This window comes from Acanthopagrus latus, chromosome 13 (assembly GCF_904848185.1).
Source record: "Acanthopagrus latus isolate v.2019 chromosome 13, fAcaLat1.1, whole genome shotgun sequence".
In the NCBI taxonomy this organism is placed as follows: domain Eukaryota; kingdom Metazoa; phylum Chordata; class Actinopteri; order Spariformes; family Sparidae; genus Acanthopagrus; species Acanthopagrus latus.
The window spans coordinates 19,626,851-19,652,656 of NC_051051.1; the positions used below are offsets into that span (position 1 = coordinate 19,626,851).

At 39.3% G+C, this 25,806-nt stretch overlaps 1 protein-coding gene across 1 annotated transcript in view; it reads left to right on the forward strand.

The window, feature by feature from the left end:
* Positions 1 to 24,393, forward strand: part of trim37 (tripartite motif containing 37) — a 26,495-nt gene extending 2,102 nt beyond the window's left edge. The window contains exons 3-25 of the mRNA XM_037119292.1: positions 183 to 284; positions 806 to 846; positions 1,546 to 1,662; positions 3,127 to 3,214; positions 3,366 to 3,488; positions 4,058 to 4,181; positions 5,706 to 5,773; positions 7,534 to 7,658; positions 8,285 to 8,335; positions 8,986 to 9,067; positions 9,364 to 9,440; positions 9,887 to 10,066; positions 10,291 to 10,405; positions 11,596 to 11,787; positions 12,173 to 12,306; positions 12,460 to 12,542; positions 13,792 to 14,010; positions 16,190 to 16,498; positions 17,282 to 17,434; positions 18,983 to 19,190; positions 19,307 to 19,398; positions 20,353 to 20,463; positions 20,949 to 24,393. Coding sequence (XP_036975187.1) covers positions 183 to 284; positions 806 to 846; positions 1,546 to 1,662; positions 3,127 to 3,214; positions 3,366 to 3,488; positions 4,058 to 4,181; positions 5,706 to 5,773; positions 7,534 to 7,658; positions 8,285 to 8,335; positions 8,986 to 9,067; positions 9,364 to 9,440; positions 9,887 to 10,066; positions 10,291 to 10,405; positions 11,596 to 11,787; positions 12,173 to 12,306; positions 12,460 to 12,542; positions 13,792 to 14,010; positions 16,190 to 16,498; positions 17,282 to 17,434; positions 18,983 to 19,190; positions 19,307 to 19,398; positions 20,353 to 20,463; positions 20,949 to 20,995 — 2,841 coding nt within the window. The 3' untranslated portion in view covers positions 20,996 to 24,393. The remainder of the gene's footprint in view (positions 1 to 182; positions 285 to 805; positions 847 to 1,545; positions 1,663 to 3,126; positions 3,215 to 3,365; positions 3,489 to 4,057; positions 4,182 to 5,705; positions 5,774 to 7,533; positions 7,659 to 8,284; positions 8,336 to 8,985; positions 9,068 to 9,363; positions 9,441 to 9,886; positions 10,067 to 10,290; positions 10,406 to 11,595; positions 11,788 to 12,172; positions 12,307 to 12,459; positions 12,543 to 13,791; positions 14,011 to 16,189; positions 16,499 to 17,281; positions 17,435 to 18,982; positions 19,191 to 19,306; positions 19,399 to 20,352; positions 20,464 to 20,948) is intronic.
* The last annotated feature ends 1,413 nt before the right edge of the window (positions 24,394 to 25,806 follow it).

Below are 25,806 nucleotides of genomic sequence, written 5' to 3' on the forward strand. Positions count from 1 at the left end.
TGGAGATGTCTGAAGATTGTTAAAGGCAGAATGTAATCTAGAAATGGCTTAAATTGGTGTAAGAGTGCTGCTCACCTTTGTGAAAACATATGATATTCAGTTTGATTTAACTCTGAGGCAATTCTTGTGGCTGTACTTCTTGTCTAAGTGACACTAGTTGTCTCTCTTCTGTTCCTGTGCAGAGCATCGCCGAGGTGTTTCGCTGCTTCATCTGCATGGAGAAACTGAGGGATGCTCGTCTCTGCCCGCACTGCTCCAAACTCTGCTGCTTCAGCTGCATACGAGTAAGTCTGTTTGCTCCAGGCAGGGACCACAAAATGTTCTCCTCCCTGCGTCCCCCTGTCTTCAGCTATTAGAGGTAATGCCTGGTATTGTGCACAGAAAATGGTTTGATTATGTATACATTTGATGCCCTTGATTTCTCAATTTCTCAAAGAATAGAGTAAGTTTGAAAGGTCAATGGGAAGGTTCATGCACAGTTGTGTAGCCTGAAAAGGGTGCCAAAGTCATTACTATACAAGTCTGTTAAAGAGAAAAGAATAGTGTGGTATAATATTTAGTCTGTACCATTGGAGGTAAGCTCCAAAAACACTGTGTCCTACATTTTCCAATGCAGCACAAAAGTGTTGTTTCATTAGACTCTTTCATATGTTACTTAAACAGGGTGAACAGAGCATTTATTAAGCACTGTTTTCAGCAGTTAATTGCTAAATATCTAAATTATTTTGAGTTTTCATTGGAAGGATGTTTGCACTGGTTGTATTGAGATGCAATTATCATTAAACTGGAATCTCTTGTGTGACAGCGGTGGTTGACGGAGCAGAGAGCCCAGTGTCCGCACTGTCGGTAAGCACCTGCTAATACACATCTGCAACCCTTCATACTGGCAAAATGTGCAACTTTAAACAAAACATGACTTCTTAACATCATTTTTCATGTGTCCCATCACATTCAGTTGAATCTTTCTAGATGCAACACTTCATAGCCACTTCAACATATTTAATAAGAATCTGTCACTTATTATCTGTCCAAAAATTAATATGATAGTAGTCGGCTGGACTTAAATGAGTAGTCTCTGGATATGGAGAGCACAGATTATATGTACAGATGGATGAGTTAAAATAGAGTTATGAGTTCTTGAGAAGTAATACACACTGATTCTTATGAGCATTCAGTGGAGATGTCTGAAGACTGTTAAAGGCAGAATGTAATCCAGAAATGGCTTAAATTGAAAAAGAGTCATGTGCATGTAAAATCGTATCTTATGCGTAAAATGTGAAATTATAGGTCTGTTTACTCTAGACTTACTAAGTGCAAATAAACAATACAGTCCAGTAAAACAGTTAACAATAAAGAATCTGTCACTGTAACTTTTTGGACAGATAATACCAAACTCCTGGTATAAAGGAAAGAAAATGGCAAACAGTCTTTGGATAAGTGTTGCTTCAGTTTCAACAAGTTGGTGTTGTTTCATGTGTTGTATTTTATATTTGTTGACGTGCGGTAATAAAATTTGACTGTGTGTCTGTGTTTTTTAATGCACAGGGCTCCACTCCAGCTGAGAGAGCTGGTCAACTGTCGCTGGGCAGAGGAGGTCACCCAGCAGCTGGACACCCTGCAACTCTGCAGCCTCACCAAGCATGAGGACAACGACAAGGACAAGTGAGAACTTCCTGTTGCTCTTCCACTCCCTGTCCTGTTCTCAGTAGTATTAGTAATACTAGTATTATCGCATAACTTTCAGCTTGATAGTAAATCAGATCATAACCAGATTTCAGTCTCTAATCATTAAAAGTTGCATTTAAATGGACATTTCAAACTGCATTATTTAAATTGTAGAGCAAAGTATTCTCAGGATCTGGTTTCAAGTAGATGCCAACATAAAAGGAATTTGCTTCTGTGTTTTGATGCATGAAAAAGAAACATAGTGAGGAAAAAATATATGATAAAGGAAAAAGCAATTAGGCAAATCATGAAGCATACCTGAGAAAAAGAAAACTGGCAAATAAATAAGAGCAAAATTATGGGAAGAATTGTGAAAAAAAATGAGGAAAAAGAGGCAAAATTCAGAATGCAAAAAAGTTTTTTTGGAGAAATTATGACAGTTGTGGCTTTTGCATGCCCTGCATCTTTTATTGAAACATCTCTCTTCTTAATGTAGAAACAGGCAGCTTTGCAAATTTCCCCCCTCGTAGTGCTTCCCAGTAAGTACTGTTGCAGCAAAGACAGAGTTGGCAGCCTGGCAGCCTGGTTAAGCAAAAACACAACCGTAAGAATCCTAATTTGATGTAGACATAGTGAAATTGAGTTGTATATGGAGGATATTTGTATGTGTATGGTATCATTTTTCTACATTGTGCTGTCAGTATATTCTTGAGAATGATGCATTAATGTAAAAAAAAACAACAAAAAAACAATGATAGTTTTTACAAAAATAGTTTAGAGATAAGTCTACAGAGATAAGTCTGATTTGTATTTGTTACTCTATATAACCTGTGTAGCTTTTCATTAAGAATTGGCTTTCTTGTTTACTATTAATTTGGCATGAGATCTCTTTTGAAATGTTGAAAAGTGTTGGCAGTCTTAAAGACAATATTTAAACATACAGCTTGTCCTGTGATCTGCACAAAAATCCTGCAGCTCAAAGGTTGAACTGATTATCCAACAAAAATTCACAGTTGCATATATCTACAGGATGACAGTTACATGGCAGCTTTAATGAGGTTTGGAGAAGGAGTCATTATTTCAGTACAGTGTCTTTAGTACGCAAACACACATACACATACTTAGAAGCCTGGCTTCCTGCAGTTACTTTTCCAAAGATAGGCAGATTTTGGAAAATTTCACAGGAAATACTAGGATCCCAATTCCCACTATTCAACTATGTCATTTATGCTCCTTGTTTGTGTCCTGTTTCACCTCCACATGTTCTTCTTAATACTGCAAGTTTATTATCTTCGGTTCCCAGTGTTTATAAACTTTGTGAGTTTCTATAAACTTTTCACAAACGCTGAGGGAAAACAGGCTGATATTTTTGAGTGATGATAAGTTTAGAAGTTTCCAAAAAAAACTTTTTTCTTTCTGTACAACCAGTTAATTTCCTGTCATTTGTTTGTTCCTTTTCAGGTGTGAGAACCACCATGAGAAGCTGAGTGTTTTCTGTTGGACCTGTAAGAAATGCATCTGTCACCAGTGTGCTCTCTGGGGAGGCATGGTAATGTGTCACAGTACTTTTTTTTATGCAAGCTTTCTTTGTCTGACCAACAATTCAATGCCACAAAATATTAAATTCATAAGACACATATTTTAGAAGCTGGAACTGGAAATTAGAGCCAGTCAGGTATTGGTATTTTTGTTTTGTCCAGCATGGCGGCCACACCTTCAAGCCTCTGGTGGAGATCTATGAGCAGCATGTGACCAAAGTGAAGGAAGAGGTTGCCAAGCTGCGTCGCCGCCTCATGGAGCTCATCAGTCTGGTGCAGGAAGTGGTGAGGGCTGCTTGTCACTTTTATACAAGAAATACCAAAATCTGAAGGATCTCTTAGAGGGTTAAACCTATAGATTTTGAACATGCTGTAAGCTTTTTTTGAAGCGTCACCCTCTAGCGAAACTGCAGGAACTGGTTGTAATTTGCATATTTTAAGTCACAGAATTACTTTTCTTTGCTGATTTAAAACATGTTTGTAGTCTGTAAAGAAGAAGATGTATTTTGAAAAAAAAACAGTAGAAGAAAACCCCAGAGAAACCTCTGTGATCATCAAACCATCTGTCAGGTCCCCCTCCCACTTCTTGTTTCTAAGGTCAACTTGACATAACACCTTAATATATATCATTCAAACACTACTAAAGCTAACCCAAGTACTTCAGCACAAAAATGGACTTAAAGATATCAACTTGTATAGAAATATTGTACAGAAATGTTTGAAGTTCTGCTGATTACCACTAGATGGCACTAACATGTTGATATTTCAGCTAAGAACTAATGTCTTTTAGAAGAAACTGTATTGAAATGGCACCTGTTGGTCAGCTTGTGTGCGTGTGTGATGTGATGGGTCAGGAGAGGAATGTGGAGGCTGTCAGGGGAGCGAAGGACGAGAGGGTTAGAGAGATCCGAAACGCGGTGGAAATGATGATCGCTCGCCTTGACAACCAGCTGAAAAACAAACTCATCACCCTCATGGGTAAGACTCCTGAACACATCACTGGCACGATATGGCTGTGTTGATTCTGAGCTTATAAGACACTCTGAAAAGGTGGAAAGAGTCTAACATGGAGTGATCATTTTATTTAGGAGTAATTTCTTTGCCAGCTACAGTGGTATTTATCAGTAGTTTAATTCTTAATATATATCATAACTTACCCAGAAGTCAGATCATTTACAAGTGTGAGAAATGTTTTTTTGAATATGTATAAAAACTTGCATAGCATTCGCAGGACCTTGCAAAATCCCAAAGCTGTACCCCAAATACTTTTTTTTACTTCTTTAGTAGTTATGGTTTTTTTTTGTTTTGTTTTTTTTTTTTGGCCCTCTGCGCTAAATTTGAATACATTGTTGTGATTCTTCTCATCCAAGAAACAGAAAGGATGATTTGCAGCATGTATTCATTTAAACAGATGTTGCAGATTGTTTACAGTAATCAATCAAAACACCAACAAGAAAACATCTTTTTGCCTCACAATAAATCTTTCATTCTCAAAAATGAAAATAGCAAATATAGTTCTATATTATATTGATATAGTGTTTTTTAAAGTAGTTTGTCGTGATTTTGAATACTCAATGGAAAGGAAAACCCTTTCTGTTTTTAGAAGAACTGTTGTCATGAAAATGGGGCCTTATAGGTTGGTCTCTAATGTCTGTAATTTCTGTAACACAACAAAGCACCAGTCTGAATTGAAGGCAGCAGCAGCTTAACAAACGGACATATTATTAGATTGATGAAAAACACTGTAATGAATTTCTCATGTTGAGTATCATTTATTATGCTCAAAGACAAAAATATCAGTTTGTTGAACAAAGTAACATTGACAAGGAGACATTTTACAGTTGATGTCACTGTGTGGGCAAAAAAAGGCTCCTTATATTTTCCACTTGCAACCATGCCAGTTTCATGTAAAATGCTTTATATACAGCATGGGAGTTAATTTGGTTTAAAAAGTCACACCTATATTCAAGTCTTCTCACTGTATCCCTTTGCTCTGTTAAGCTTTAAATGAATAGACAGTATTATTTACCCAATACATGATGAAATGGTTAGAAATCAAGGTCTTAATTGAAATGAAATGTTTGGAAATTTATCCCAGGTGCCACATTTTGTGTGAAAGTTGCTGTTTGTTATTGATGTCATGTTTGAATAAAGCAAATGAGACATTTATGTAAAAATCACCTTTTGAATAAATAACAAAAGAACATCCCTTTTTAATAGCTTGCTGAAACCAGCAATGTTATATAATCTGTCTCTTGGAAAGGGCCCTCGTTAATGCACCCTAACCGGCACTACAATATGTCTAAATGTCTACTGAAAGAGGCATCTTTTTATAGCCATGGTTAATATACATATGAAATATTTATCTGGACTGAGTGGATGGATGCATTCAGCGCCCACTTAAACAACCTGCACAGGCAGCCACTCACCCTCAGCAGCCTCCATCAGGGCTGACATTCAGCACAAGTACACTGAAAATAGAAATATGCTCCTCCCCACCAGGCCAGAAGACGTCCTTGACCCAGGAGACGGAGCTACTGGAGTCTCTCCTGCAGGAAGTGGAGCACCAGGTTGGTTGCCTACAGCTATTCAAAGCCTCCATTCATTTAACTGTACTGCATACCGTTGTGTTGTTAGTGGTGTGAAACTACTGAATTTTAAGGCTGCAATGTGATGCAATGCAGTGAATTGCAAAGGTTTTAACTTAAACGCCCTCCCATTGTCAAAAAACAGTCAACATATTCTAAATTTTAATCGTTAAACTGATGTGTTGTGACTCTTTAATATGATTTTGTGGGATTAGAAGAACCACAAGCAGACAGGCCTATACAGCTATGTTTTTTTTTTTTTTTACATAGTCAAGAGTTTCGAAAGTTTAGAGTGCCAAGGGGCTGGATTTTTACATTCCCTGAATCTAACTTGTAAAACTAGGATTTTTGTCTCTGCATTGTTTATTAGTTTAAAAGAAAGTTTAAAGAAAACTTATAAATACAAAAGTGCAGGAGGAACAAAATTCACCTTTTCAATCTAGGTTGCCTGCCAGCCTGGGTTGAAGCTTTAATGAAATACAATTATTTTTGTACCTAGCTACAGACATAATTAACGAATGGACTAATTAGCCTATTAACAAAATGATCAAAGGTCGGAATGAGGTTATTAATGGGCCACTCTTTGAAAAAGTCTGGATTCAGCACTGAAATGTTAGCTAAGTGTCAAGTTGATATTGCTCTTGTTAGCAAACAGTGGCTTGACGTCCAGCAGACATGGATTATCATTCCTCAAGCTCATGTTTGTGTCTGGCTGATTCATTTAAATCCAATATCAACTAAACTTTTAGCCTTGCTTTGCATCCTGCTTCAGTGCAGATTTGATTGTGTACAGTGGTATTATCAGAGCTTGTCTGCCAACAGTTGCCTGCTACTGCATGATTAATACCAGTGATGAACCATAAACTAAAGTTGTTAACTGTCAGAGTGAAAAAAATGAGAAGAGTTGTGTTTGCTGCAGAGTTGGTGAGAGCTCTTTGTAGGTTCTTCATTAGAGCTGTACTGATCAGTCGGCCTGTATTCAGCACAATTGAGCAAAAATTAATAAGAGTAAATACATTTATTTGCTCACGTTTGTGTAAAGTTTGCTTAAAACTGTGGTGACCAGCTGGAATCATTGCCTCTGCTGAGACGGTTATGCATTTACCCTCATTTTTTGTTTGTATGTTAGTTGGTTTGTTTGTTGGTTGGTTGGTATTTCAGTAGGATTACACAAAAGCTTACAGATGCTGACTTTTCAAGTCTATTCAACGTTGAGAGACATTTTCATTAATTTCTCAGGGAATCATACCTGGATCTTGATGGAAAAAAATCAGGAATGTTTAGGTAGCTGCTATCTATAAGTGAGGAGAATTTGATGCAGATCCTAGATCTGGTGAGCTTGAATTATAGTTAAGCAGCTATAATTTGTTACATTTAGAGTGATACAGGGCCATCAAGTTTGATATTGGATGAAGGTCGTCTGAATAAAAGGGAGACTGTTGGGCCTTGGTGGAGGTATGTGCTCTAATGGGTGCCATTCTAGTTTAGTCTCATTTTAAAAGAGATTCAACTAGAATGCATAAGAAATGTTTAAATAACAGTTTGTTTCATAGTAGTTGATTGGAATGTTTTCCTCTGGACAGTTGAAATTCTAAACAAGATGTTAACACTGATTTTCCTCCATTACTGGAGTAGCTATACTTGCTGGGATTTTATAAACAAAATGGATGCTTCCTTCACCCAGATCAAGAGCAACATGCCTTGTTTGATGATTTGTTTGGCTGTTTGTGTGTGTTGAACAGCTTCACTCGTGCAGTAAGAGTGAACTGATCTCCAAGAGCCCAGAGATCCTACTCATGTTCCAGCAGGTCCATCGGAAACCAATGCAGTCTTTCGTCACCACGCCGGTCCCTCCAGACTTCACCAGGTAATCCGCTCAACTGCAGGAAAGGTTGTGTTAAGTACCTTGGCCGAAGAGGAGTCCAACAGAATGTCATGGCTAGGGCTGATGCAATTAATCTTTTGCTTGTACTTAGTTAATGAATAATTCAGACTATATTATATTATAAGATAGCTAAAAATGCTCATTATTTCAAAACACAAAGATATTTACACACATGAAGGCAGCATACATCCACATTTGAAAAGTTGGAGGCCAAGGTTTGGTTTTTTTTTTATCTGGCAGTTTTGCTCGATAAATGACTCACCGAATGACTCAGCTAACTGATCTATAGACTGAGCATTTGAATGCAGTATTTCAAGATGCAAATATATGATAGTGGGCATTTTGGATCTAAGAAAACACACTGAAGTATCAAAACAATACTGTCAAAGGATTCATCTGTATCCCACAAACAAGCTGAATTCTGATGCACTTTGAGGTGAATTTTACAGTGAAAAAATAACTGCAACATAACTAAATCCATTTCTTTCATATTGAAGTTTCATACTTGAATTTATTTAAGTAAGTATGTCCATGGAGGACTGACAGTGCCAGTGTAAGCTAGAGCTTTATTCAGTGTGTGTAATCAGCCTTCCTCTGTGTGCCCTCAGTGAGCTGGTTCCTGCCTACGACTCCAGCACTTTTGTTCTGGTCAACTTCAGGTAACTTCATCGCTTTAGTTTCGAATTGTTCTAAAGTCATTTCAGCCATATCAACAGTTTTATCAGCTGTGTGTGTGTAAAATAATCTAAAAATCTGTTTTTTTGTTGCAGCCAATTGTATTGAAATTTTGCAGATAATATTCTGCCAAACTGCTCCATTAGCTGAACCTTTCATTACTCATTAAACTGCATCGCTTGATGCTGCAAGCTTGCCACACAGAGTAGCCAGCGGCGGCTTTACTTACTGTGGCTGTTTACATTCAAGTCTATTGCAGGTTAAAAACATCTCTTTATTCAAAGTATCCAGAATTAGCAAATGCAGTCACTGTGAGGAAAAGTCACTGTGAGTAGTCAGTCTGGGGGGGTTGGGTGGTTGTTTACAAAGAGGATGAGGAGAGCTTTGAAGCGGTTCCACCAATAACTGAATGCATTTTTAAACGCTTTTTCCACTTGAAATTTAACTTAAACCTGGAGGGCCAAAACAGTGCCCCAAAAGGAGCAATATAACCAGAGACAGACGATAAAACTAACAGACAGCTTCAAATAGAAAAACACTGTCATAGCATCTTGATGTTGATACAGCTGCTAAGTGTTCTCTGCATGATTTGATATGAGTGTGTTTTGATATATGTGAGTTTTTGTGTTTATAGCACCCTGAGGCAGCGGGCTGACCCGGTCTACAGCCCGCCTCTGCAGATATCTGGGCTCTGCTGGAGACTCAAAGTCTACCCAGTGAGTATGATTTTACTGATGCTTTCCATTAAAGCCTGGCTACACTGCTCAGAATGAGCTCTTTGTGCATAATTAATTTCTATAGAAATGAGTCTAGTGAGTTTCAGGCAATACTCGAGTGGGAAAACACTGATGAACGTCCATTTGGACATGGAAATACAAATCTTTTACCCAACATTTTCTGCCTCTATTGACACATGTTTTTATCCACTCTTCACTGAATTTGGAACATATCCTATTTAGATCATGAATTTGGTGCATGAGTCCCTGTTACTGACTCGAACGTGTTTCCTCAGGATGGTAATGGTGTGGTCCGTGGAAACTACCTGTCTGTCTTCTTGGAACTGTCTGCTGGACTCCCCGAAACATCAAAGTATGAATAGTTTCTTAACAAAACTCCTGTCTTTCCCTAAAAATATTCTCTTTACGTTTAAACCTCTGGAAGGGTCAAATTTAAAATCTCTTTAACAGTGGCTTTCACAGTTTGAGCCTCTTCCATAACAGTAAATATATTTTGATTACTGTGAACAGATTTGTATGTGTTTATATGTTTAATCATTACAGTGAAACACATTCTGAAGTTACTGCTGAAAATACTTCAGAGAGCAACAAATGTGCATTAATGGGTTAGGGTCAGCTGAAAATAGTTCCTGTGCTGAATTGTGCTTTCACAGGCTTGTCCCTCTGGGAGAACTCAAACATCAACTGTTTGCTGTTTTGTTGTTATTCACAATGACAGAAAAGTCTGCAACCCCACTTCTCTTCTTACTTTCTGTCTTGTATTTCCCTGTGTTATAATGCTGTCTTGGTTCTGTGTAGGTATGAGTACCGTGTGGAGATGGTCCATCAGGCCTCCAGTGACCCGACCAAAAACATAATTCGGGAGTTTGCCTCTGACTTTGAGGTTGGTGAATGTTGGGGCTACAACCGCTTCTTCAGACTGGACCTTCTGGCCAGCGAGGGCTATCTGAACATGCAGACCGACACACTGGTCCTCCGGTAGGCTCACAAACACACACACACACACACACACACACACACACACACACACACACACACACACACACACACACCATGCTATAGAATGCCCCTGTGGGTGACCAGGTGCTGTGTTGGCACCATGTTGGCTACAACTGCTACAGAGCATGGTCACCTGCACTACTTTGTTGTAAAGGAGCTCTGTTGTCATTGGCTAACAGTGTTTTTGTGTGTGTGCTGCACAGCTACCAGGTTCGATCACCTACCTTCTTCCAGAAGTGCAGAGATCAGTACTGGTACATCAGCCAGCTGGAGTCAGCCCAGAGCGGCTACATCCAGCAGATCAACAACCTCAAAGAGGTACTCTGTGTGTGTGTGCGCCAGTGTTTGTCTTTGTTAGAATCCATTTAAGTTTTAAAGTCTTCAAAGTCTGTGCAGCTTTAGGAATTTGGGGCATTTGGATTCATTGTTACATCTCTGCAACCTCTCTGACCTGCTGGTGCATCTGTCATTTCAAACTGTTGTTCAACATTGTTCAAACAACATAATGTTTGTTTGTTGCAGGATGAAAAAAGTTGATTGTGTGCTTTTGTATAAAGAGCAGATCACACAGGGCTGCATTATATTCTTTATTGGTTAAACAAAGGGATATTTTTTAAATGAATGATGGGGCTTCGTTTTCTACAATTTTTTGATGATGTATAGACCTGTGTGACACAATCGAAGGTGACATATTTATGCCTAAATAAAATACAAATAAAATGTAATAGCACCCTGAACAAATGTAATTAGATTTAAGACAAATATCAACTTGTCACATTTGAGAAGCTAGAGCTAGAAATTGCAATTAACTGTTTATGACAATAGTTGACTGTCAGTTGATTAAATGATGAACTAATTGATGCATAAAAAAATGTTATTCTATCATTTTTGAGACAACAAAGTGCTACACTGAGGCTTTGTAAAGAAGAGGCAGAAGGAGCAGATGGAAAGCATGCAGGGAGAAATTAGGTTTTGTTTAGAGTTGTATTGATCCTGTTAAAAGCTTTATCACTTGCTGGAAAAACATTAGGGCAGATTCAATCACAAACACTAACATTCGATTACCTGCACTGTTTCCTGTGAATCCATTGTGTGTTGTGAAAGCAGTTTGAATCTTGTTCGGGAAAGTAAATTCAAAACTATGAAATATTAGTTAAATTAAGTTGTTGCTTATTTACTGAAAAAAGGCTGACTGTAAATTTGACTTAAACAGTTTGATTACATGAAAATCTTATGGATTATTACATTAAAGGGGATTCTAGAAATGTATGCTGGTGAGTCAACAAAGTATAGCAAGATTGGTATAGTTTTTTAGTCTTTATTTTACTAAACTTATTTTTCAAGTACAACATATTTGTAAGAACCTTACTTAATAAATAAGAATCATTTCTTAAAAAAAAAAAAACATTTGGGATTTTTTGTGGTGTTGCCCATTATGATTATTAATCTAATATCCAACTGTGACATCTCTATCAATCTTCTGGGCTAATTAATGTTTTTCATGACAGAGGTTGGCCATCGAGCTGTTTCGCCGTCAGACGTCACGCAGCTCCTCGCCCCCCGACCTGAGGCTCGCTGCAGGCACCACAACTTCTGAAAGAGACCCTCGCTCGGTCAAGAGTGACGATGACATCCAGACCACTTTGAGCAACACCAAAAAATGTGAAGAAGAAGAGAGGACCCAGCACGATGACTCTAATGTAAGGTTCGACTTTATTGTGCCAGACTGAGGTAGCAGCTTATTGCTTCTTACTGTTATTTGACTGGAACTGCTCGGTTGACTGAAGTTATGCCTAAGGGGCAAGCAAGATGAAAACATGAATTATTCTGTCTTATTGATATTCTGCTTAGAGACAAAGTGGTTTCACAGAACATATTTTTGGTTTAACAAAACTTGCCCTCTGACCATCTGGTCTGTTGTAATGTAACTACTCCTAATTGGTATGTAGTTTGACGCTACATCACTGCTGCACAGGTTGTGGGGAGCCTGTTGCATTATTAGCATGGGTGAATTTGCTCTTGAAGAAATGATGATAAATTTACCACATAATAGAGATCTTGGTGTGATCACACTGTGTTGTGCAGGAGCTGTCAGACGGAGACTTGGAGGTTGACTGTCTGACAGAGGAGGAGGTGAACCCGCTTGATGGCAGCAGCACCTCAGGGAGCTCAACAGCTACCAGCAACACAGAGGAGAATGACATCGATGAGGAAACCATGTGAGGAGAATATCACATAATGTTCTGGCTGCTCAAATTATGCGCTTGTTCATGACCGCTTTTGTAAAAAAATAATGAATCATTGAATAAAACACAAAATCCTCAGTTTCCTCCTTTTACTGAATACATTACTGTTTGTGTATATTTATGCAGGTCTGGAGAGAATGATGTAGACTTCATTGGGAATCTGGAGACAGAAGAAGGAGAGCTTCCTGATGATTTGGCTGGAGCCACAGGTAGAATTCAGACACCAATATTAAGTTATTTTTTCATTGAAAAATCTTGTGGAAGCAGAATAATGTTTTTTTGTGGATCTCCATATTCAAGCAGATTTATAGCATGTGCTTAGAGAGGAGTGAGGGGATTGCTAACTGCAGAATGGACAGGAAGTTGGCTAAAACGACACAGCAGCTTTAGAGATGTTGTACTGTTTAAACTGCTGATGAATGATTTGATCTGTAAAATCAGAAAAATTTAAAACAAAACATCCATCAACATTATACCCCAAGGTGACTTTCTCTTTTAAAGATGTGCAAAACACATCTTTACATTTGAGGCCATCATCATAAGATATTAAATGCCTTGCCTCATATCAAGGCTTGTTTTCTCTTCAGCCGAGGCAAATAAAAGCTTTAGCAACTGTTTGAGAATTTACAAAATCAAATCGACTTGTACTGTTTGACAACTACACAGGCATAGTGATACAATGGTGGACCTCAAAGCCGCTCCTTCAGTGTGTTTGACTGTGTTGGTGTTGAAGAGGATGAGTCACTGTTAGTTCACTGTACCCCTTGTAGTGTTCTGATATAGAAACACTTGTGTGTCTGTATGTGTACATGTGTGGGGGCTGTGTATGTATGAGATTTGAGAGTCAAGCTCAGCAAAATATTGCTGCACATTCTTAGGGTCCCACAGAGGAGTAATATCACACCTTTTTCTTGTCTGTTAATATTGATAGAAACAATTTTAATATTTATGTTATGCTGACATATTCTATATATGTCACTTGAAGTGTGTAATTGGTAGTGATACCTTCCCTTCTGTGTAACCATACTTTATGTACGCCACATTTCTTTTGCTGCGAGGCATCTCTTTTTGCCTCTTTCTTTTCTTTCCACTTTTCATGTCTCGAACTAACACTGACAGGATTAAGGGAATTAAGGGAAAAGAAACTACAATTATATCTGAAAAAGAGTGAAAGCACCACACGATCATTAAAAAACTGCTCTCTGTCATTTATCTAAAAATAAATCAACTTTTGAGAACACTGGTCAAGAGAGAATTCAAAAACATTTCTCAGAAAAGAGAAGATGGAGCAGTAATTATCGGTGGATGCCAAATGTGTTTGTTTTTATGAACAAATAAGATGTACAATACCATACGAAATGAAATATTATTATATTAGTTCAAAGCCATAACACTGGCTGCTCCTAAAGTACAACCTTATGTGAATCATATAACGTTAGTCTTCTGCCTGTTCTGCAGGCGGATCCAATGTGCGTTCCTTGCATCGCAGTACTGCTGTTGGTCGCAGTGTCAGCGGAGCTGCTGCTACTGGTGGTGCTGTTGGTCCCGGCAACAGCAGCCTCCTGGAGATCGACCCAGTCATCCTAATCCAACTGCTGGATCTGAAGGAGCGTAGCAGCGTGGAGTCTCTGTGGGGTCTTCAGCCTCGGCCTCCTGTGTCTCTCCTGCACAGCCAAGGTCTGTTAACACACCCAACCCACTAACTACATATCATTGCAGCTAACCTGAGAATCAATACTCAAACTCACACACAGGGTCCACCCAAAACGAAAATCTTTTTGGGTATAGCAGCTTTTTTTGACAGAGGTTTATCTTTTTAAGGCACACTTTAACGTTAAGTGAAAACTACTTGCATCAATTATTTCTCCTGGGACTGAGAAAGTCTCTGATATCATAATTTTAAATGATCCTCCCTAAATCACGACCCTAAATACGGAGGGTTTATTTGAATATAAGGACTAGTGTTGCAGAGATGGAGACACAGCTTCAGTGTGGACAGGACAGTCATAACAAAGAAAACAAACATGGATGTAACAAATGTGACAAAATCAAACACGCCAAAATACAGTTACTTGCCTCTCTGATCAAAATAAACTGAGAAAACAATATTAAAAGTACTCTCCTGAGCGCCATGGAGACCTGTCTTTCCTGAGAGTCCCAGTTTTGTTTGTGGCTCATGTATGTGCATGTGGGCAACACAGTACACAATCCTTCCAAAATCTCCACACTGTTCCACTGAGCAACAAGTGGTGGTAATACACCAAGGAACCCAGCAATGTGCTTACAAAGTGCAGGGCCCCACTCATAAGAGGGGAAAAGGGCAAAGCTTTCTGCAGTCCATGGAGACCAGTAAAAATCATGTTTCTCTTAAATATAAGCAACGATGACAAGATTTGTACTTGGAATGATAAATTAATGAAACAACAAAAATAAACAGTTTATTTATATATTAGTAAAATATAAAAAAAGCCTGTTTCACAATGAAAACCCAATGGAAAAATGGTATGAGGCATTTATTTTGTATGCAAGGTCAAAACATCAAAAGTACACCGTAGGCGGCTGGCCACATGATCTGAAAGATTTACTGATCTAAACTAACTACTAGCTAATGTTGGAGTGAATTTTCTTGCCATGCCAGGACCATCATATAATTCAGGATGCCAGAAAAGAAAGGAGATGAAAAACAGGGAGCTGAGAAGGCAATGACTAATTTTTTCGGTCAGCTCAGAAAGCTGCTCCCAGCCAGGCTGAAGAGGCAAACGATAGTCAGGAGGCTGACGTTACAGCTAACATAACTAGCTAAGAGCTAGCTAGTGTCTGTGCAAAGGCCGCCACCATTTGTGAGAGAGAGAATGATCTTGATATTTAATTAAGACCCTGGATGTGTCCATGTGATGGGATGTGTCCAAAAAAAAATTAAAAAAGATTGGGCATCAAGGATAAATGAATGATTGTTGAATGAATTTGAGCAGAAAATGTGTTTGTTTGCAATAAAACTCCTCAGGGTACCTTTTAACATAACTGGCAGCCAAAAGATATCATTATCAGCATGGCAAAGTGAATGTTGCTACCAAGCTAAGCTACCAAGCTAATGAGAAATGTTCATATTCAGTGAATGCTGTTGTCAGGCAGGAGTAATTCACCTGCTGTGCAACTCAGTTGTCACTAGCAAAAGCACGATTGAGTAAAATGGTTAGTAGATTAAATGAATGGGGAGTTCAGAATCAGAATTTCTTTATTAGTCCTGTAAACAGGGAAATTTGTTTATCATAGCAGCCAAAGGACAGTTCAATATAACAATAAAGGTATATCAAAAGACAAGAAATAGAAATGTATTTGTAGAAAATAATTATCAACCATGTGGGCAGCATAGATGTACGGCTAGAAGCAAGAGTTTTGAGACTTGAACTAAAGGTGCATGTTGAAAACTCTATGGGTTGTGGTGGACAGAGCTGAATGATTAGAGTGAATAAATTAGTCGACAACTATGTTGATGATAATCAGTTAATTGTTTCAGTACTTATTCAAACAAATGTTAGTATTTGCTGTTTTCCTTCATAAAAGAAGAGTCTTTGAGCTTTAGATTGCTGGTATGCTTATAGAGGCAATTTGAATAAGTCATTTTAGGCAATGAGCATTATACATATAAAGTATGTTTATATAATCTTGATCATAGTGTAGCTGTGAGGCAGCACAATTCTGTGGTTAGAGAATCTATTTTGTAACCAAATACTGACAGATTGGATCCTTGACTTTATGACATTCGAACGTCTCCCAGCAGTTTAACTGAGAATGAATGGGAGGGAAGGCTTTGAAAGGTCTTATTTTCTTCTGTTTCACACTTCGTCTCCTCAAGCTCATCCTCACTCCAGGAAAGAACGAGAGCGGCGGCCTCAGGTGGTGCGACGATCAGCTCCAGACTCGGGGGTCCTGATCCGCCTCAAGGCACAGATGGCTGAGGTCCGCAGCAAGATGTCTGATGTGAAGAGTCAAGTGATGGAGGCCCGGGGGACTGGAGAGCCAAGGCCTAGCCCATCGGGAAGCTTTAGCGTGGAGGAGGTGCCCTCTCACCACACTGACTCAGAGCTGTCAGCTTGTCGTAAGCCCGGCGAGCTGGACCTGCTGGGGAGAGCAGCTGCGGCTCGGTCCAGGCCCTGCCGCCCTGGTGAGGACTGCTACGCTGCTAATGCTGCTATACAGCTACAGTGTTCCAGTGTTACTCATTTAACTGAATGTAGACTGAAAACCAGTAGTGATGTGTTAAATTTTCATAATCCTAAGCTAAAAGACCATCTGCGGTTTCTTGTGGACTCTCCAGTATGACCACTCCTTAAGAAATCAGTAAAAAATCACTTGTAGTCCACAGCATGGTCTTGTGTGTCAGAGGTCCTTAAAAACAAACTGTACACTAAAGTCCTGTGAAAATGAACACTTGTTGCACCTGAAGTGAGTTAATTACATGATGAGTATTTTTGTTTTACATCAAAGCAGACTTTTTCAGTTTTTCTTGCTCAAACCAACCTGCTACCATTACCATCGGCCGTGTATGAGATGGCAGCTCTCAGTTCAATTCCTGAATATTGCTCTAATTATCATAATCATCATAATCCACATGTAATTTTCTGCAGCCAATTTGTATCGTCAGTGGAGGATTTCCAGAGTAATTTCTCACAGTGCAGAAATGGCTGTGGAGGCTTCTTTAGAGCACTTCATCTGTTCTGTGCTTGGGTTTAAATGATGCAGATTAGTGTTTTTGGTATATCTTTACCCAAAGTTATCTCGATGAGCCTGAGATGCCAAAGCAGGGACCCCAATGACTGGATTTGGACGGGCTGTATTTAGATTAAAAACAACCTATGTGCGAGTAAATTCTAAATGTCTTAGGCCCACAGATCTGAGATAATCATACATTTGTGTTGGGGTTCATTTTTTTTTTTGTTTTGTGCAGCCAGGAAATCACTGTCCCCAGTCCTGGACAGTAGCGGCTCTCTGGTGATGAAGAGAAGGAGTCCAGAGGAGATGGAGAAGGACCTGAGAGGAGCAGATGTCGCCTCAGAGATCAACCTGCCTCATCTTAAAGAAGGGCTGGGAGGTACAGAGGGTCAGTGGTTTTTCTAACTTATATGACTATTAAAACCAGAATTGATTGAGTTTTTAGCTGTGAATATATAAACATAATCATAGTATCAACATTTTTATATGATTATTATAATATATATCATTTTTACAAATATTTCTATGTGGTTAGGATTGACTCATCCTACTAATCCACAGCTGCATTAGCTTTCATTTGGAGTTGTGTTGCTAAGCGAATTATCTGGCTCTTTTCTCCCCATGTTCATTAGTTGGTTGCTAAATGTTCGGGGTTTAAAGCACCAGCTTCAGTTCAATTTGGTATTAAATTGAATCTTTAGACAATGATACAAACAATGCTGTTGATATGTCTTTTCTCCAAAATCCAGTATTCCTGCACTGCTTGTTTCTTTCTGAGAAGGGAGTTAATATCCATCCTCATTGTATTCATCCTGGCTGCTCGCCATATGCCTGGCACTAGCACTGTTTGAAGGGGGAAGGTTCAGGAAGGCGGCGAGCCTTAACAGAAAAGGTGCTATAGATCAATGTTTTCACTTCCTGAAAAGTTCAGACCAACAATTCAGATAACTGGATTTTAAATAGATTTTGACAGTTCTTTATATTGGCCAAGGAGGTCTAGAAGTAAAAAGTTGAAATTGTTTTCGTCAATGTTATTTTTATTTAAGTTGAGTTAGTGAGTTAGTGCAAGTTCAACTGGATCTGGCTGAGAACAGTGAATTAAGTGTTTATTAACTAATTTAAAGTCTGCTGCACCTGTGCAAGAAAACATTAAAATTACAACTTTAGCTGTTGAGCTTAGAATGCCATAGGAACCAGGACAAACACAAAGCCGGCAGCTATCTCCAAATAGTGTTCTGTGTAGAAAATACAGGTGGCTTTGTGTTCTGGTCAGGCACCAGCTCAACAACCTTAAGTCCTGCAACTCTACAAAACATAACAGTCTTAAACCTTCAGAAACCCTGCACCCAATGTTTCAAAACATAAACAATGTGCGGGACGTTTTGGTAAGGTGCTAAGTGACCTGACTTCAACTCGGGTATCTAGGTTGATGAATCTTGAAGTATCTCCTCAGAGCTAAAAATATACTTGTCCAAATACTCTCTCTGCTTTACCTGCTCTCACGTTCCTCTGCTTCAGGAACTTAAAATAGTTCTGGTGGCTGATCTCTGATAAACTGCCGGATATTTTAGCACTCCATACTCCTCCTCACTAAAATTTTAGTGTGTCAGTATTTTTATTTTTTTTACACTGTTCCAGACATTCACTGTCCCGGTGAACAAAGACTGATTTCTGAGTTTTTACAACCTATTGTATTTCCATTTGGCAGTTCACAGTGCACCATTGTTGGAACACATTCCTCATGTGTACTTTATTTATTTCAAATTGCTTTTTATCACTCACTGCTAGCTGCAAATGGTGTTCAAAAATACCCCACCTGGCCTTAGTGGACTGGATTTCGTCATCTCACCAAGTTAAACTAATTTGCCTGGATTGAACTGAAAACTTGAAACAAAACAATAACTGTCTTTCCATCGTGTTGCTGTTTTTGCACCAGGAGTGCTGAAGGCCGATGGCACCCAGACCCCCCTCGTGTCCCTCAGCATCTCCTCATCTGATCAGGCCTCCACCTCCAAGCAGCAGTACTCGTTGGTGGAGCAACAGCAGCAGATGTATGGGGCCTCAGGGTCCAGGGACGACATCTTCTCCTTAGGAGGACCAAGCTATATGACTGCAAGCAAGAACTGTGGCAGCAGGACCCTAGGGTGCGAGACTCATTTATCAATTTAGCTACCACAGATGGTTGTGTTACTCATACTCCAACAGTAAACTTTTCTCGTCCCCTGCAACTCACAAAGACTTCCATTTCTTCCTACTACAGGGCAGCCAAGTTGGCCTTTGAATCTGAGAGCACAGGAAACTCCCATCAGTCATTGCTGGAGGGCTCCTCTGCACAGCCACAGTCAAATGAAGGTTGGTTCACCTGCTGACTGCCACCCTCTAGAATTGAGGGTGGGGTGAGCAATTGTAGAAAAAAAATATTATTTGCAGTCTTATTTACAGATCGTCAAACACTTAGTGGCAACCAGGGAACGAGATTCAGCAATCAATCATTTCTCTCCAGAATCGTTCATCCCAGTTTAAATGGTTGTTTAGTTAGCTAATCATCATCAGTGGAAACATCGGGTAAAATCCCTCTAATTAAGACACCGTACCTCAATTCATGATTTAATCAGGTGTTAAGTGCTGGACTATTTCTTGGCTGGGACCAGAAATGTCCTGGACTCTCTGCAGGACATATTCCTGCACATCCATTCACATCCACATCTCAAATGGGGAATTGTGGTTTTTGCACCGATTCAATAAATAAATATGTTAATTAGTGAGCTTTGTCTTCACTGGTAGATGGATATTGTGACTCTTGGACAGCACCAAGCACCTGCCTCTGTCTTTCATGCTAAGCTAAGTAAAGCAGCTGCTAGCTGTGGTCTAATGGACAGACGAGGGAGGTCTTGATCTTTTGATCTCTTCCTGCTCTGCAGACGTTCCTAACAACTAATTTCCCTGATGTTAGAAACGTTAGTTTAATCCACTAATAATTGAATTTAGTCGACTCATCTAAAAGTAATGAAACACTTCATCAGACAACATATATATTTGCTATGTTTTTGATAGAGTAAAATGATAAAAGTTGAAAGTTCAGTTTTTGCAAAAGACCAACAATCAGCCATTTGATGTGTGAGGACTTGATTCCAGTCAGGGTGCTGCAGCATCAAACCATTTTTAACTAAAGTTATTTTGATTGTAAATCTGTAGTTTGTTTGGGTTTTTTTGTCCTTAAACTGTCATCGCTAAATAAAGTCCACTGAAAAAAATGTTTGTACAGGTCTGATGGTCTCATCCAGTTATGTGTTTTCCTGTCTGTAGATCAGTCACCATCTGTTCTGGTGGCAGCAACAAGCAGTGACAGCGACACAGAGGACGAGGCTCTGCAGAGCAACAACTCTCGTTACGACAACCAGACTCCTCCTTGCGCAGGTAGACAACACGCACAATGCCTATAATGACATTGACACACACACACACAAAAGGTCACACACTGTTAAAGCACATGCACACTACATGGCCTGTCACTGCTGCTGTGACTTTCAGTCAGAAACCAACCAATGAGAATGCATTACAAAATGCCACAAAATGAAATGATTGTTTTAATCAGTAAGAGTACCTGGTGCTCTTTTTAATGTAACTCCTCAAGTGCTTCTGTGTAACTGTGTTTTAATGTATCCTGTCCTGTCCTAAATGCGACATGTTGTGTTTTTTTTAATGCAGACACATTTCTGCACTTTTAGCCTGTAAAAGGTGTTCCATTCAATGTTAATACAATGGCAATATAGCATAATGATAGCTACTGACCAAAAGCTTGACCTCACTTTTACCCCACAAAGAGGGTGTGCATTGCTCTTCTGCTCTCCTTAGAAGGAGCGTGGCTGCAGATTAGTTATTTCTCTTCTTCCTTCTTCCAGGAGAGCAACTTCTCTCTGATGACACGAGTCTACCCACTGACAGGTGATTCCCTCCGTGTCTGAAAGAAACCCCCTGCTTTATCCTCAACGGCCACAAAGTGATGCAATGACGGCCGAAGACGACACACGTTAGTTACGCAGATCTGTAGATTAGAAACTGCCTGTTTTGCATGAAATGGAAGACGATGCAGCAGCTCACCTGCGTGTCCAGAAATGGAAACATTTCTCTTGGTGTCCTTTATAGAATTAATGATAATGATGGCTAGTTGGTCATGTGTTCATTGATGGAGTTCAGGAAAATAAAACCTGTTGAGATGACCACATTATAGAAATAGAACATGCCCCTTTTAGAAGAATCAACATTTTAATATTTTCAAATCTTTGACCTGTTTTAAAACTGGACTTTCACCACCAGCGTCCTCAGCAGGTTCAAGTCATTACCCAGTTGGTCATCATTTAACAGGCATTAACATCCTTCCAGTTTTTCATGGTCAGTTCAGTAAGTGTGCCCAGGGAAAACATTTTGAGACATTTGAGACATAAACATTTAGCAATATTTAGGGCATAAAAACCTGTCGGAGGCATTACATTTTCTCTGGACTGCAGGGCATTTAGTCACTTCAATTAACTTTCAGTACAAAATCTCATACCCTCTCAGTGTATAAATGCTTTTGTAAATCTGCCAAGTCTACAGAGTGTTTGCAGGAGTCTGAGGAAAAACTGTACATAATGTGTAGCCTGTCAATAAGAGCTGAGTGTTTTGTAATGGCTTGCTGTTGGTGTTTAATTCAGCCTGTCTGGGCTTTAGTCTCCACACCTACTCGACTTCCTTCACCCTGCAACTCCTAGCATTGTTGCTCAAAAGACTTAATTCATTCCTCAAATGTTCCGTTTTAGCGACACAGCAGCTTGTTGCATAAAATCAGTGCTTTTCTTCCTCGAGGTGAACATGTAGTGCTTCATTAACTTTTCTGGTAACTTTATGTAAATGTCTTTGCTCTTAATGCCAGCAGCAGCCACCACAGTGTCTGTCTTTATGTGACATTTGAAAAGGCTAAATGGTCACTGACTCACACGGATTATAAAACTGCTACTGCACTGATGTCTGTGGGCTGAAACTTTGACTTATGCTGCAGACCTGACATCCCCCCCCGACATTACGGATCGTAGTTACAAATGCAACATGCCGTAAATTTACTAGATGACTGAAAATGAAAACTTGGGCCAGTATCATTCATTTAAACAAGTCGTTTGACACTTTGGGAAATATTTGCTTTCTGGTGGAGAGGAAAGCTCCAACCTACAACTGGTCTGCTTAGCTTAGCTTAGCATACAGACTGGAAACAGCTCGCAAAGTGAACAATGTTCCTCTGCTGACATGTGATGCTCTGAAAGGGTGGAAACTCTGAGCTGAATTAGTGACGTCACGGCAGCTGTTTCCCATCAGCTGTCACCACAGAATACCCTGAAATAGACCCTATTTTCCACAGCAGACAATTTGACTTATCGTAGCAGGAAAGGCACAGGTGTTATTAATAGAATTAGCGATGGCTCTGTTCTGTTCAAGTGTTCCAGTAAGCCACAACTGAGCCATCATCAAACTGATGCAGCTAAATGGAACGCGTTGTTAAAACATAGTATCAGTCACACCTGTGCTTTTCCTGTGGCAAGTGGCAACTCAAAACGTCTGCTGTGTAACAAAAAAGATATATGAAACATTCTTTTTAAAGTGTTTTTTCACACTAATTACACAATAGACCATATTCACATTCATACCCGGGAAGGTGATACATTTTCACCTCTGCCTCCTGATTGATCAGGAACTGAAAAGATGAATAAAATCTGGAGGGGCATCAAGCCGTATGTCAAGGTTTAACTACATGTTTGTTAACTCATTCGCCAACATTTACTTTTTAGTTGGTGATCTATCAGGAAGTGGATTTGTTGGATTCTTTCTTTACAGGACTTGCAATCTGGAACACAGTCAGAGGAACATGGCTGCTGTGTTAATATTGTCTATCGAGGTGAATGAAGAGCTCAGCTAAGGATTATTTTCAGAGTCAAATCATGTACCGATTTTCTAAATCAATCATTTGGTGTTCAAAATGTCAGCAAAGAATGAGAACTGTCCTTCACAATTTTCCAGAAACCCCAGCTGACATTTCCAAATGTCTTGTTTATGTTGTTTTTGTCCAGCCAGCTGTTTAAAATTCATAGGTTCATTTAAATATCATAGAAAGGCAAGAAACAAGAAAATATTAACATTTGAGAAACATTTGAATTTTTCAACACAATGTTGGATAACTGGTCCGTGAGGATGGTTGAATTATTTTTGTGGAGCTGTGAAAAATTACATTTGAAAAATTGAACAGCAACCCGTCTTTCAAGAAACGGTTTATCTGTTACTGCACGTTTTGGTACTTTCGTCCACAAAAAGTATTTACAGAAACTGCTGGGTAAAAGTGACGTTTCTGATTCATTTTTCACATATGCTTTCCTACATCCTGAGCTTTGATTGTGTTGGCAAGCACTCAGACATTTTGCAAACCTGGACAAATAAAACAACTATCTGCAGGGTTATAAAGAGGAAAGAGAGAGATGGGTTGTTTTTTTTTCTAATTTGGTTGAATAGACCCGTCAGGTTGAACTTGTGCTGCATTGAGGGATCTTTTAATTTTAATGTAACTTGATGGCAAGGGTTTAAAAAATCCATGTAATTATGTAACATGTTCTTTGTGCTGCTCTGCTGGCTCACTGCTTCACTGACTTTTCTTACTGGATATCTTATTATTCACCTCACTACTCTTAACAAACATGGCAAACTTGTGTCAAAGGCTGCTGCAAAATGGTGCCCATTACTGGGAGAAATGTCACGTTACCCTGCTGTGTTAAAAGCTGGCGAGGTTGAGAACAGAAGTACAACATGTTTGGAAGTTTAACAGACTTTTCTGCACTTTGACTGTGAAGCGGACCTTTCCTCTTCATTCAGCCACAACTTAGATTGAAGGCCACTTAATCTTCAGATCGACTTCTTCAGTCGGTAGTTTACATTGTAAATATTTTGTGTATACAGTTGTGTCGCTTGCTTTACATGTGCCTGGAAGTGCATGGCTTTACTGGCAGGATTAGAGGAGAAGGGACGTCTTGTTTGCACCAAGTCGAACTGAAATCATCTATATTGAATTTATTTTTGAAATGTAGTCTCCTCTACAGCTGCAGTCCACTTTATCATGTGAGTTTTCACTTTCCTTTGTTACAGCTGCTTCACGTGTTCACGTACATGATCGAGAAGCAGCCAGACACTCACCATTTATTAACCTTTTCTCTTATTTGTGCTTGTTGTGGCAAAAGTTTTCATTTTGAGTGTTCCCAGAATGCACTTTGCATTATTTGATGTGTACATTTCATTAATATGTAATAAATCATGTTTTAAGATCCTGGAAAACGTTCTCATGTCTTCTGTCTCCCATTACTTTGCATTTGGATCACAGATGATGCACCATCACAGTGAGGTTATAACAGTTGTACCTTAAAGATTAAAGGATAATTCCAGTTCATGTCAGGTCAGTTTTCTATTATACTCTCAGTAATGGATATTGACAAAGGTCAGTTTGGGAATTAATGCATCCTGGAGATTTGGCTCAAACCTGATTATCTGTTAGCTTCCTGCCCCATTAGATAATTTTTTTAGCAATGTTGCTGCATTCCCAAAAAGTTGTGTCTTATCATGACTTATCGTGTATATCGAGCTGAAAAAACGGAGGACTTATTACAACATTAATAGTCCTTTTAGGCACAAGGCACTACATGGCTCAGGCTTGCTGACATTTCTGAATTACTGACCCTTTACATCACTGAACGGTCTCTTAGGTCATCCAACCAGAACCAGAGCTGAATCTTAAATCTAAAAGCAACTGATCTTTTGCAGCCCTGGAACAAGCTCCCACCTCCGAATAGATCTGCTATGGACTGTGGCCCTTCGCTTAAAGCAACACTATGTCAGTCTTGTCTTTGTCAGTGCTTTAAGTTGTTGGTCTGGGTCAGATGTGAATCATGCCCAGTTAATGCAGCCATTGAAATCTGTCAATCCTGCTGATTTTAAATTGTAATACAGTGCTTTCTACCCCTTTTTTTTTTTACCTTGGGAATGTAATCCTTCCAGCATGATGTAACTTGGGGTGCTTAACCACCTTCCTTGTTTGGTCCGGACTTTCGGACTTTTTGGTTTGATCCAAACTAAATTAACAGGTTTGAAACCTCGCCTTGACCACGGTTCATGCCAAACAGGCAGTTATGACGGGTTAATGTCAGTACCGGGCAAAGGAAAAACAAAGAACCAGACCAAAATGAGCTGTGGGAGCACATGGGGAGAGAGCACTTCACTGAGATTGGGTCCGACGACTTGATAAAGAGTTTTTAGTCATTAAAATGCGAAGACTTGTTTTCTATGAGGGAACTGTGGCAAGCTACTCACTGAATTGTCAACGCACTGACATCAGATGCACACCTGTCAATCAATTTCAAGTATAGGGAGACGCTGCCCACTTGAGTGATGATGACTTAACTTCTTAAGTCCATTTGCATAATTGCAATGAGAAGCCAAAACTAAATGGATCAAATGTATTTATAACACAACAAAAGACGAACTTATGAAAGTACCCTTACATCTCCTTTCAAGACAAATTAACATGGCGAATCCACAAGGATGCATCCTTTTTTACATGGAGTTGTAGTTTTTACTCTACGGTCCTTTTGGATCACTCTGAGTAGTTTTTGCAGTCAGGGAACAGCCTCAGTAGCGTCACTGAGGGGAAGACACCGTCTTAATGCAAAACCAAACCCAAGTAAGTCTCTAGAG